The 12,271-nt window shown below is 47.1% G+C and overlaps 1 protein-coding gene and 1 long non-coding RNA gene across 2 annotated transcripts; one reads left to right on the top strand and one right to left on the bottom strand.

Annotated features, from left to right (window-relative positions):
- The first annotated feature begins 103 nt into the window (after nt 1-103).
- Nucleotides 104-1,381, top strand: FBLL1 (fibrillarin like 1). Its single transcript, XM_008510015.2, has one exon. It carries the CDS (start codon nt 254-256, stop codon nt 1,256-1,258), a length of 1,005 nt encoding a protein of 334 aa, XP_008508237.2. The 5' UTR covers nt 104-253; the 3' UTR covers nt 1,259-1,381.
- Nucleotides 1,382-6,109: 4,728 nt separating this feature from the next.
- LOC139075049 (uncharacterized) lies at nt 6,110-7,443 on the bottom strand. The gene is made up of 2 exons (XR_011525076.1): nt 7,260-7,443; nt 6,110-7,022 (listed from the first exon to the last, which is right to left on the bottom strand). It is a non-coding gene; the product is annotated as an uncharacterized lncRNA (long non-coding RNA).
- Nucleotides 7,444-12,271: the final 4,828 nt, after the last annotated feature.

Below are 12,271 nucleotides of genomic sequence, written 5' to 3'. Positions count from 1 at the left end.
GGGCGGCACCGGGGATGCGGGGACTGCAGCAGAGCTGGTCCCGACTGCCGCTCACCTCGCCCCCGCCGCCCGCCCAGGCTAACCCAGCCGTCAACCGCTGCCGCCAACCTTCGTCCCGGGCCAGAACCACCGCCCGGAGCCCCCGACAACCCCTGACAACCGCCGCCAGCTACCGGCGACCCCTGACAGCCCCCGGGAACCACCAGCGACCCCTGACAACTGCCACCAGCCACCGGGGCGCCCAGGGCGCGCCATGAAGTCGGCGGCGAGCTCGCGCGGGGGCGGGTCGGGCGGCCGCGGGGGTGGCGGCTGGGGCGGCGCCTGGGGCGGAGGGCGAGGCGGCGGCGGAGGGGGAAAGCGAGGAGGAGGCGATGGCGGCGGCCCGGGGGGCAGGGGCGGCTTCGGGGCGCGGGCGCGCGGCTTCGGTGGCGGCCGGGGCCGGGGGCGCGGCGGCGGGGACGGCAGGGACCGCGGAGGCGGCGGCGGGCAGCGGCGCGGCGGCGTGGCCAAGAGCAAGAGCCGCCGCAGGAAGGGCGCCAAGGCGGTGTCGGTGGAGCCGCACCGGCACGAGGGCGTCTTCATCTACCGCGGGGCGGAGGACGCTCTGGTCACGCTGAACATGGTGCCCGGCCACTCGGTGTACGGCGAGCGGCGGGTCACGGTGACCGAGGGCGGCGTCAAGCAGGAGTACCGCACGTGGAACCCCTTCCGCTCCAAGCTGGCTGCGGCCATCCTGGGCGGAGTCGACCAGATCCACATCAAGCCCAAGTCCAAAGTGCTGTATCTGGGCGCCGCCTCGGGGACCACTGTCTCCCACGTCTCTGACATCATCGGCCCCGACGGGCTGGTCTACGCGGTCGAGTTCTCCCACCGCGCTGGCCGCGATCTGGTCAACGTGGCCAAGAAGCGAACCAACATCATCCCAGTCCTCGAAGATGCCCGGCACCCGCTCAAGTACCGCATGCTCATTGGGATGGTGGACGTGATCTTCGCCGACGTCGCCCAGCCGGACCAGTCCCGCATCGTGGCTCTGAACGCCCACACCTTCCTGCGCAACGGGGGCCACTTCCTCATTTCCATCAAGGCCAACTGCATCGACTCGACTGCGTCTGCCGAGGCGGTGTTTGCTTCTGAGGTGAGGAAGTTGCAGCAGGAGAACTTAAAGCCCCAGGAGCAGCTGACACTGGAGCCCTATGAGCGGGACCACGCGGTGGTCGTCGGGGTCTACCGGCCGCTTCCCAAGAGCGGCAGCAAGTAGCACGCGGCTGGGGCAGTCCCTGAAACCTCCCCAAGACTGTGTTGTGTTCAGTGTTACTGTGTTTTCTTTGTGTGTTGTTTTCCTTTCTTTTGTTTTTCTATTAAACGGCATAAAGAAACAGTACCCAGGTGTATCAGTGCGGCCAGACTGGGTTTTGCTGCAGTACCAATCCCCCAAATCGCTGAAACAGCTGGAGACAGGCGCCGATGGATCGTGGAGCAGCTTGGGAGCTGTGCTTACTCTAATCACTCAGGGTCCTGACTCCCCGGGACCCTTCTTCACACATGCTTCCTCTTCACAGGGGCAGGGGAAAGAGAGCTGGGGAGCTGCTAAAGAGCTTGTCAAGTCCCCCTGGGAACTGAGGGGGCACTTCCCTAGCATTGGCCAAGTCACATGACCAAGCCTGACTGCAGGGAGTGGCATGGGATATTGACGGGCAGTAATATAGTCTAACACACTTAATCTGCCTGACGCCGAGCCAGAGTCCTAACCACCATATATATTTAGTACTTTGCTCTCCACCTAAGCCCCTTTGCTTTCCCTTAGTACATTTAATCACCGCACCAGCCCTCAGATGGCTTTGCTACCACTTCCCTTTTACAGGCAAAGCAGCAGGGCTTCTGAAGGTAACCTGGTTGCCCAAGTTTAAACAGCCAGTAAGGATATAGAACTTAAATGCCAGTCTTTGGGCTCTAAATCCACCACTATTTTCTCTACACTGGTGGGATCTTACCTCTACCCTGCATGGCCGACGGTGGACAGGCTGCAAGTCTCAACACAAGGACACGCATGCACCATGCAAGGCTCTCCGGCTTCGTTGTGTTCCTTCTTCCACTTCCCTGTGCTACCCTTTTCTTAGATTTCAAAATAACAAAGTAAGGCATGGGGTAGGATGTGGGTCCACCTCACAGAGTGTTCCCACTGCAAGTTATAACATACCCAAAGTGGTATCACCAAGTGTCTACGAAACAACAAGAAATATGACTCCCAGAAAGTACCTGTCTCTGAAAGGCATTTCCTGCAGACCCTAAGTCAATTCTGGCTCCGCAAACCAGCACAAAGTGATCGGGAGAGTGAGCAATACCAGGAGAGATGGGGTGTTCCAAAACCAGTCCTTGAAAAGGCTGTTCATTTATTCATTCTCTCATAGATTCAGAAAAATTCCCATTGCCAGTTGCCAAGGTCATCAACATTTAGCCTGGAAATGATTGTGTTAAAGCATCATTTGGAGAGTGGGTCTCCCTTCTTAAAGATGTGTGTGGGCAGAGATTGCAGTTAGTCTACATTTCCTGAGGGCATACTTCCTGAACAAAAAAGATGAATCAGATTTTTTTAAAGGCAGCCCCTCCTCCACTCCTCCCACCCACTACCTCACCACATACAAAAGCTACAATGCAGGGGGAGAGCTATCGTTCAGATTTGTTGGCAAGACTGATTCAGGAAGAAGAGTGTGAATGGAGTAAATGTCTACAAAAACCCAAACCAGGCATTCCCATCAAGAATGTGAAATCTTCATTACAACACTATAAAGCCAGGATCCTTCTTCCCATTGAACAGATGGAAAACTGCAGTTCAGAGAGACGATATGACTTGCTTGAGATCCCACAGTAAGGCTCACAGCCAGAAATCAAACCTACAGGAGCCAGACCCCAAAAGTTTGTGGCCTTTCCTCAGAGGTCTGTGCTGGCTCCTTTGCTTTGAAAAGCCCTCTCTCCAAGCCTGGCCTAAGTAATTTGTTGCTAGGATGAAACCCTGAGGCTGGAGATGGATTCCCAGGAAACAGGAAGATTACTTCCAGAATCTTACAGGATCCAGCTCTTCCTCAGAGCCTGCAGAGCCTCCATGAGGAGCTCTCTTGGTTCTTCCTTACAGGGTGTCTGTCTCCCAGATGAGGGACACCGCAGGGGAAGCTCGGCCTGTTTCCTTGGCATGAGCACTCCCACATACACACTCACAGAGCCGATCTATAGTCCATGTCTGAAGCTGCTTTAAGTGGGACCATCAATGGATAAATGGCATGAAAACAACCTCCTAAAGAATGTCTCTGAGTTGCAGATGTGTTCCTGGGCCAATGGAATGACATGGTGAGTATCAAGAGAAATATGGGAATAAGGACTAAAGGAATGTGGGAGGGAAGCTGAGCTTGGATTTGGAGGGGCAGGGCAGGGAAAAGCATGGGACTGTAACTCCAGTGGGCAGTGAGGCCCAGGGAATAGGTTGCAGTGACACTGGGCATCTGACCTGCTCGGAGCTGAGAAGGCTTGGGTTCCCAGAAGGCTCTAAACTGGGATCTCTAGGTGTCTTAGACTGCTTGGGCTGTCATAACAAAATGCCACAGTGTGGGTGGTTCAAACAATAGACATATATTTTCTCACAGCTCTGGAGGCTGGAAGTCCTAGGTCAATGTGCCAGCAGGGTTGGTTTCTCCTTGGCTTGTTGATGTTGATGGCATTTTTTCCATGTGCATGAAGGGAGAGGGATTGAGGGAGACAGAGGGTGAGGGGAGGGGGGAAGAGAGGGAGAGGGAGAGAGAGAGATATCTAGTGTCTCTTCCTCTTCTTATAACGTCACCAATCCTATCAAATTAAGGCCCACCCTTATGACCTCATTTAACCTTAATTACCTCCTTAAAGGTCCCATCTCCAAATACAGTCACATTGAGGATTAAGGCTTCAACTTTTGAGTTTAGGGGAACACAGTTCAGCCCATAACTAGGGCTGGATGGGAACTTTCAGCTAAAATGCCTGTCTTACTGGCTTGTGAGAATTGACTGAGGAAACCAGTGTGCAACGTGAAATACCTGCACAGAGCTCTGCACATTGCTCCTTCCTTCCATCTCTCCTCTTATTGTCAACATAACATAACAAGGTGGCTGAGAATTAAGAGCTAGCACGAAGGCCAGGCATTGCATTGCAGTGGGGAGGGGGGGTTCTTAGCAGCGTTTCTGAGGGGACTAGTTCAAGCTGGGAGCTGAGTGGAACTTGCTGCTGAGTTGCAGACAATCAGCGGCCTGACAAGAGCCCCAGACAAGCCTGGCCCAAGTGTCAGTGCGTGGCCAGCGTCAGTCACCTCCGCAGCAGGTACAGTGAGGCTAGAGGCTGATGCTCAAAGACCAGGCGAGATGGACCCCGCACCAAAGGGAGTCAGCAGGTGCCAGCAGGGGAGAACACACACACACGGATCCGACCTCCCACCCCCGCTCACCATCACCTGATGTCTGGCAGCCTCCCCCTGCCCAGATGCCTCCTGGGATGAAGGGAGGAAGAACAGGGAAGGAGAAGAAGACCTGAGGGGATGGACCTTTGTCCAAAAGCTACTATTTGAAACTGGAAGAAACCAACTTCCTTTAAATTGGCAGTTTCCCTCCCAGCTGCAACCTGCTAACTAGCAAGGTGCCCTAGCACATTTGAGCTGCAGCGAGGACGTTTGGATTCTGCTTCTTTCATATTTATCAAGCACTTATGATGTCCCAGGCATAGAGCTAAGCACTTATTTGATTTTCAAAAGCCTTGTTTTAAATTAATAATGAGAACAGATAGACCATGAGATACTGAAACATAAATGTTCAGCTTAATGAATTGCTGTGAAATGAGCACTGGTGTCAGAGCTACCCCTAACATTTGTGTGGCCTGAAGAAAGATGGCACGTGAGAGCCCCTGGCTTGTGGCCTGCCCTTTCTCTTCCCACCCCTGGTCCGTCCCACACCCTGAAAGGCCTCACGCGCATGTCTGTAGACTCCCAGCCCTCAAGTCTAAGATCTGTCACCGTGCTCTTCAAACAGCCTCCTTGAAGCCATCCCTTTGAACTAGAGTGGCAAACTGGGAGCATGGTCCCTCTCAGGAGACTGGCCTGGGAAAGACCACAGAAGCAGGCTCGGGCTGTTGAGGCTGGGTTCCCAGTGCCTGATGTGCGATCTAGAAGGTGGGGGACATGGGCTTCTGGGGGCATGGCACTTGTTCCCTATAGACTCCTTGCCCTGTGGGGGGAGATGCAGACAGAGAAGACCAGAACACAGTCCTCTAAAGTACGGGACCTAGGGCAGGGGCCTTGGTTGCTCATGTCTAAGAGTGGCCTCTTGCTTCTCCACCCACCCAAATCTCAGCATTTCTGCTTAAGGAGACAAGTCCAACCCTTCCAACTAGTCTTCCAAGCCTTTGGTCTCACGGGAAGCTCTTCTTCTGAAAGCTCTTGATTCGTGTTCTGATTGAGACACCGTCTACTATGCACATATTATGTGTCAGGTGCTTCCAGACATCTTGTTTCACTTAATCCTCCCGACACCCCCTGGGAGGCGAATATTATCACCTTTCTTTCACAGATGAGGAAACTGAGGCTCAGGAAGTGACATGAATCCCCCAGGGTGGTGTAGCTAGAAAGTGGGAGATCTGAGATGTTCTGGAGCAGGATTATATCCCTTCTCTAAGTCAGTGACATTAAAATCAGATGTTCTAGGGGAAGCTCTGGCTTCAGTGTTTTTTACAAGTCCCCCAGGTGATTCTAATGTGCACCCAGGGCTGACACCCACTATTTAAAATCCCATACCATTCTCTTCATTGGTTGGGAAAGGCAGACTTAGGATAGTATTTTGAATAACTGGAAGATGACAGCTGAGCTTTTCTGCAGTGCTTGCTGGTACTTGGGGCCTCTGTGACAGCACAGGATGCTCCCCCAGATTCTAAAGGGGAGGCGGGTTGAAGTCTGTGCCTGAAAACAAAGTTATCGATATTCCTATCCCTTTGGCCCCTGACTGAGCACTGAATGCAGATCATGTTTGTCTGGAGCTCAGCTGGGCTGGGAAAGAGAGCTGAGCTGCCAGGTGTAGGAGTAACTCAAAAAGCAAGGAGCCAAAAATGAAAGAGTTAAGTCTTTACTTACTGCCATGGAAGAAGCAAGAGGGTAAAAGTGGAGAAAGTGTTGACTCCCCTTGTTCCATTTCCCCCCATGGAACGGCCCTCGTTGAAGGTCTATGACATCAGAGCTACATGGGGATCACCTCACTGTTGAGGGTGCCCAAACTAAAGGCTCCAGCAGTTTTGGAACCTGAGGCAGGTGGTGGAGGCATGTGGGGAAAAGGCTAGGAGTGGACCAGTTCTGAGTACTGCGTCAGAGAGGGAAAAAGTGTTCAAGTTCCCCCCTCGCTCCAGAAGGAGGCAGAGGTGCCTGAGGGAGATTCTGTCCAAAGCTTCAGATAGAGACCTAGGAATGGAGGTGGTGGGGCGGGAATGTAAATTTACCAGCTGGGGGCACTGAGTCCTTCACTGCAAGCCCCTTCAGAGACCGCAGTGCGCTGGCTGTGTCCCAGGTCTGCCGTGGGGAGAGCAGCTTCCCCGTGAAGTCTGCTGGGTTCAGCCTTTGTGATGGCCTGTGATCCTGCCTGAGAAATCGCACACTGGTTTTTAAGCGGGACTGGATTCCGCAATGTTTTTCTTCTTCAGACTCTAAGTAGTGGCTTCCAACATTTAAGTTGATTTGAGTGAGATTTTCTGTCTCTTGAGCACAAACATTTATGGATTTCTTTCCAAAATCTTGCCTTTTTGTTTTCTGTTATTGCTGATGTTTGCCATTTCCACTCCCTGGGAGCCGCCAAGCCTCACATTCGCTGTGGCTCCAGGTCCACTGTCCATTAGACACTTCTCTGCCCACTGTCTCCAGCTGAGCCTCTGCATGGAGGGCTCGGCTGCCTGAAAACATCACAAAATTCTTTTGTGTGCAACAGCCATTGTACATGGCAGAGTGTTCTGTCTTTGTCACGTGGGACGAAGAGCTGAGGAAGAAACCGGAGGTGGTTTTTAGGGAGAAGATTGTCTTTCTCACTGCTTCATGTGATTTTAATCTTCTCCCACCCAAACTTCTTTCCTCCCCATTTATTTGTCCACCTCACTGCCTTTAGGAACCCCAAATCCAACAATCATTCAACCCCATGAGGACTTCCAACCCTCTGATTTACCATCTCTTCACCATCCCTTCAATTCCCCTGCCCATGTCCTCACTTCCTCCTTACCTGGCTGAGATTTCATGGCTCATCATTATAGTCACTTCCTTGCTTGATTCCTTGTTCCTCTCTGCATTTATTTCTGCTTGTAAACTGGTCAGCTCTTTTCTGAACCCACGTGTTTCTTGACGTAAATTATCAAACGGAAATGAAGCTGCCAATACATGCTACCAACACTGTTTTCCAACTTCTCCTAAGACCACAAGTTCATTGTCACATTACCTACCTTCCAAGTTATCGTGTGACTGAAGTTTCACTGTTTCATAACATGGATCACCACCCTTCCATCCTCTCATCACAGTTTCGTTGCCACCTGCTGCCAGGCCCTAATCCAATGCCATGTATTTTAGGTTTTTGTTTTTTATCGGTTTTCCGTTTCTGGTAGCAACTTCCGTATCAGTCAGGATAGGTGTATCAGGTGGGTTGTGCTGTGGTAACAAACCCCCAAAGTCTGTGCCTAAATGAAATTTGTTTTCTTCCTCACACTACAGTACCTTCACTATTTTGTCGGAGGTTGAGGGAGAGGAGCCTCTGTTAATCTTAATCACTTAGGGATCCAGGCTAACAGAGCAGCCAGTCTTGAGTGTTGCTGGCTGTCATACTAGAAGGAAAAGATGGCACTAGAAGGTCTTATACAGTTAAATGCTCTAGCCGAGAAGTGGTACACATCATTTCCAATCATAACTCATTTACTAGTTGGCCAGAACTAGTCATATCAACCCACTCAACCACAAGGGAGCCAGGCAGTGCAGTCCTACTGTGTCTGAAAGGTGGACTACTGAAGATCTCTGCTCAACAACATTCATGATGACCACAAGAAGGTACTATTATTAGCATCATTCTACATATGGTGAGGCAGATGGAGGTTAAGAAATTTGCCTGAGATCGTATGCCTAGTAAGTCAGAGTAGGATTTGAACCCATGCTCCAGAATCTTTGCTTTTAACCACTGCTCTACACTGCTTCTCAAGCTACTAGCAAATACATAGATTTTTCTCTTATTATTGACAAGTAACTTAATTGCAATGTGCTTAGAGAATGTGGTCTTACGGGAGTTACTCTATGGTCTTGTATGTGATCAATTTTTGTAAGCTTCCATGTATGCTTGAGAAGAATGTGTACTCTTTTAGTGCCAGATGCAGAATTCAATCTATGTCCATTAGGTCAAGCTTAGCTGTAGTGTTCAAACCTATATTTTGCTGATTTATTGTTTGCTTGAACTGTCAATAACTGAGGGAGGTGTTGAAATCCACTATGATAGAAGTTTCATGCCTTAAAAGTTTCATTTAGCTTTATTTTCTGGCTATTTTATTACTTGCATATGTATATATATATATATATATATGTGTGTGTGTGTGTATATATATATATATATATATTTTTTTTTTTTTTTTGAGCAAGATTAGGCCAGAGCCAAATCTGCTGCCAAGCTGCCTCTTTTTTTGCCAAGAAAGACTGGCCCTGAGCTAATATCCGTGCCTATCTTCCTCTACTTTATATGCAGGACACCTGCCACAGCATGACTTGCCAAGTGGTGCGTAGGTCTGCACCTGGGATCCAAACCAGCAAACCTCAGGCTGCCAAAGTCGAAAGTGTGCACTTAATCGCTGAGCCACCGGGCTGGCCCAAGCATATGTATTTTAAATTGTTATGTCTTCTCAGTTAATTGAACTTTTTGTGATTACGTAATGACCCTATTCCTAATGATGGCTTTTGTCTTCAGGTTTCTTTTGCTTTCTTCATATAGCTACATAAACATTTTTTGGTGTTTGCCTGATCTTTTTTACCCTTTTGATTTCAAACTCTCCAGGTTCTTTTACTTTAGTTAATATCTACTATAAACAGCATGAAGGGGCCGGCCCCATGGCTGAGTGGTTAAGTTCCCATGCTCTGCTTTGACGGCCCAGGACTTCGCCAGTTCGGATCCCAGGCGAGGACATGGCACCGCTCATCAGGCCACACTGAGGCAGCGTCCCACATAACACAGCCAGAGGAACTCACAACTAGAATCTACAACTATGTACTGGGGGGCTTTGGGGAGAAGATAAAAAAAAAAAAAGAAGATTGGCAACAGTTGTTAGCTCAGGTGCCAATCTTTAAATAAAAAAGCATGTAGATGTTTTTTCCTTTTAAGTCCTATCAGACACTCTCCTTTAATTGGCAAATTTAGTCCACTTATATTTATTGTGTTTATGGAGATATTTGCACTTTTCCCTGTGTACTTGTAGTTGTTCTGCTGCTTCTACGCTGATGGCTCCTTCTTGCTTGGATGTTATAACCTTGGATTCTCAATATCCCAACTTGACTGGTCACTGTCTTTTGGAGTATGAAAGATCCTAGGACATCTCTAATCTTAACTTTGCTCTTACACCAAGAGCCTTTTTTTCCTTTAATTTTAATTTTTAAATATTTTCCAGCTTTATTGAAATAAATCTTTTGAAGATTCTAGAGAGACTTCCTTTCTTCACAGCATTGGGAAGATTTCAGACTAAACTAGCATTATGGAAAGGAACCCAAGAAAAAAATGAGCAATTTAGTTTTTTTATGTGTCCAGAATTGGTCAAACCATAAATTTCATAATTAGAATCAGGAGAGGGAATTGGATGTGCTGACACAAGTGTGAGTGGTTATTTTGTATCTTTAAAAAAAACTTTATTGAGGTATAATTGGTGTACAGTAAACACATGTTTAAAAGAGACAACGAGTTCTGACACAGGTATACCCCTGTGGAACCATCACCACAATTAACATAATGAACATATCCATCATTCCCACACGTTTCCTCCTGATCCTTTCTAATTCCTGTCTCCCTCCAATCCCCGGACCTGCACAACTACAAAGGAGTAAGGATAGTTTTTTCGACACACGATGCTGGAACAACTAGATGCCCATATGCAAAAAAAAAAAAAAAAAGGGCCAGCCTGGTGGTGCAGTATTTAAGTGCACACATTCTGCTTTGGTGGTCCGGGGTTTGCTGGTTTGGATCCCGGGTGTGGACATGGCACTGCTTGGCATGCCATACTGTGGTAGGCATCCCACATATAAAGTAGAGGAAGATGGGCATGGATGTTAGCTCAGGGCCAGTCTTCCTCAGCAAAAAGAGGAAGATTGGCAGCAGTTAGCTGAGGGCTAATCTTCCTCAAAAAGAAAAAAAATCAAGCTTTCTAAATGTAAATAGAGAGACTGTGAGAGAATAGAGGAAATATAGGGGGGAAAAAAAGAGTCCACAAACCCTCCACCCCTACCTCATGGATTCATAGACCTAAACATAAAAATTAAAACTACAAAATAGAATAAAACAAGAGAAAATATTCATGATCTTGGGTAGGCAAAGATTTCTTTGGAGATAAAAAGTGTAAACTATAAAGGAAAAAAATGAGAAATGAACTTCAACAAAATGAAAAGCTCTGTTCTTCAAGATAACTTAAGAAAATAAAAAGCAAGCCACATACTTGGAGAGAATGTTTAACATATATCCAGCAGAGGACTTCTAACTAAAGAACTCTTATAACTTGATAATAAGACAGACAACTAAAATTGGGGAAAAGATCTGAATAGTCTTTACAAAAGAAGATATATTAAAGACAAATAAGCATCAGAAAAGATGCTCAATGTCATCAGCAATCAAGGAAAGGCAAATTAAAACCATAGATAGATACTGCCATGTACAGAAGCATGTGTCAACACTGTGTCGACAAATGCAGAGCAAACAGAACCTCTTTGGAAGTTTCTCAGTTTCTTATATAACTAAACATAACAGTTAGCACACAACCAAGCAATTCTACCTCTATTAGCTCTAAAGAAAGAAATATGTCCATCCAAAGACTTGTATACTAATGCACAAGTGAATGGATAAACAGATTGTGGTATATCCAATCTATGGAATATTTCTCAGCAGTAGAAAGGAATGGACCACTGATACATACAACATGCATTAACCTCAAGACATTATGCCCAGAAAAAGCAGTCAGACACAACAGCACACACTATGGGTAGATCTATAAACACAAAGTAGGTCTAGAAAGCCTAAAGCTGGGAGGGATGGGGAATGGGAGATGAAAACAAGGGTGCATACTGTATGAGCCCACTTACATGAAAACTCTAGGAAAAGTAAATTGAATCTAGTGACAGAAAAGCAGATCAATGTTTGCCAAGGGGATGGGGATGCGAGGGGACTGACTAAGATGGAGGCCAAGGGAACTTTTGGGAATGATAGAAATATCTTGGAGTGGTGGTTACATCGGTGTACAAATTTTTCAAACTTACTAAATGTACAATTAAATATTACTGTACTTAAACCATATCTCAATAAAATTGATTATAAAAAATAAAACAAGTCCAAAACCAAAAGTAAACAAAAATCAGTAGTTATAAATTAACTGAAACCATTCTTTGAAGTATTAAAGAGTTGTCCTGAAAACCTTAAGAGGTGTCCTAGGAAATCTGAAAACACAAGGTATCAGGATTTTTTATTCAAACTGTTAAAATGATACATTAAAAAAACCCCTACATAACATATATTACCTTTTTTAAGGTCAGGATCTTGAATTTTCCGAATGACATGTTTAACATATGCTATTTTTTGCAAACAAACTGGAGGTAGCTGACTTCAAACTCTTGCTAGAGAAAAATGACTGTTAGGCTCTTCACTCCAAAAGAACATGCCTTCCTGATCTTGGTCATCTTTGTTACTGTTTCCAGAAACTGGAACGGTTACTTTTAAGGCCCTGGCTGGAGACGTGCACTTATTTACCTACAAGTCCACTCAACTACGCTTTTGGGGTGTCTTGTTAACCTCTAGGAAAACATTAAAAGTACCAATATTTTATGTAAAGGAGGAATTACAGTCCCCAGAGATGGGTCCTTTCCCAAGTTTATTTTAGAAAAGACTTAAAAACCCTCAAAAACCAGCAGCATAGAAATACCTTAAAATAGGAATTTACAAAGCTACACATAGGAAGTGAGCAATAGACTTTAGATGCAGAAACATTAACAGTGTTTGCTCAACACACAATACACTCA

Source organism: Equus przewalskii, chromosome 13 (genome assembly GCF_037783145.1).
Source record: "Equus przewalskii isolate Varuska chromosome 13, EquPr2, whole genome shotgun sequence".
Classification (NCBI taxonomy): domain Eukaryota; kingdom Metazoa; phylum Chordata; class Mammalia; order Perissodactyla; family Equidae; genus Equus; species Equus przewalskii.
This window is presented reverse-complemented; position numbering and strand designations above follow the sequence as displayed.

Bases quoted from the DNA above. Each gene is read 5' to 3' on its own strand.
- FBLL1 (XM_008510015.2), top strand. From the start codon at position 254: ATGAAGTCGGCGGCGAGCTCGCGCGGGGGCGGGTCGGGCGGCCGCGGG.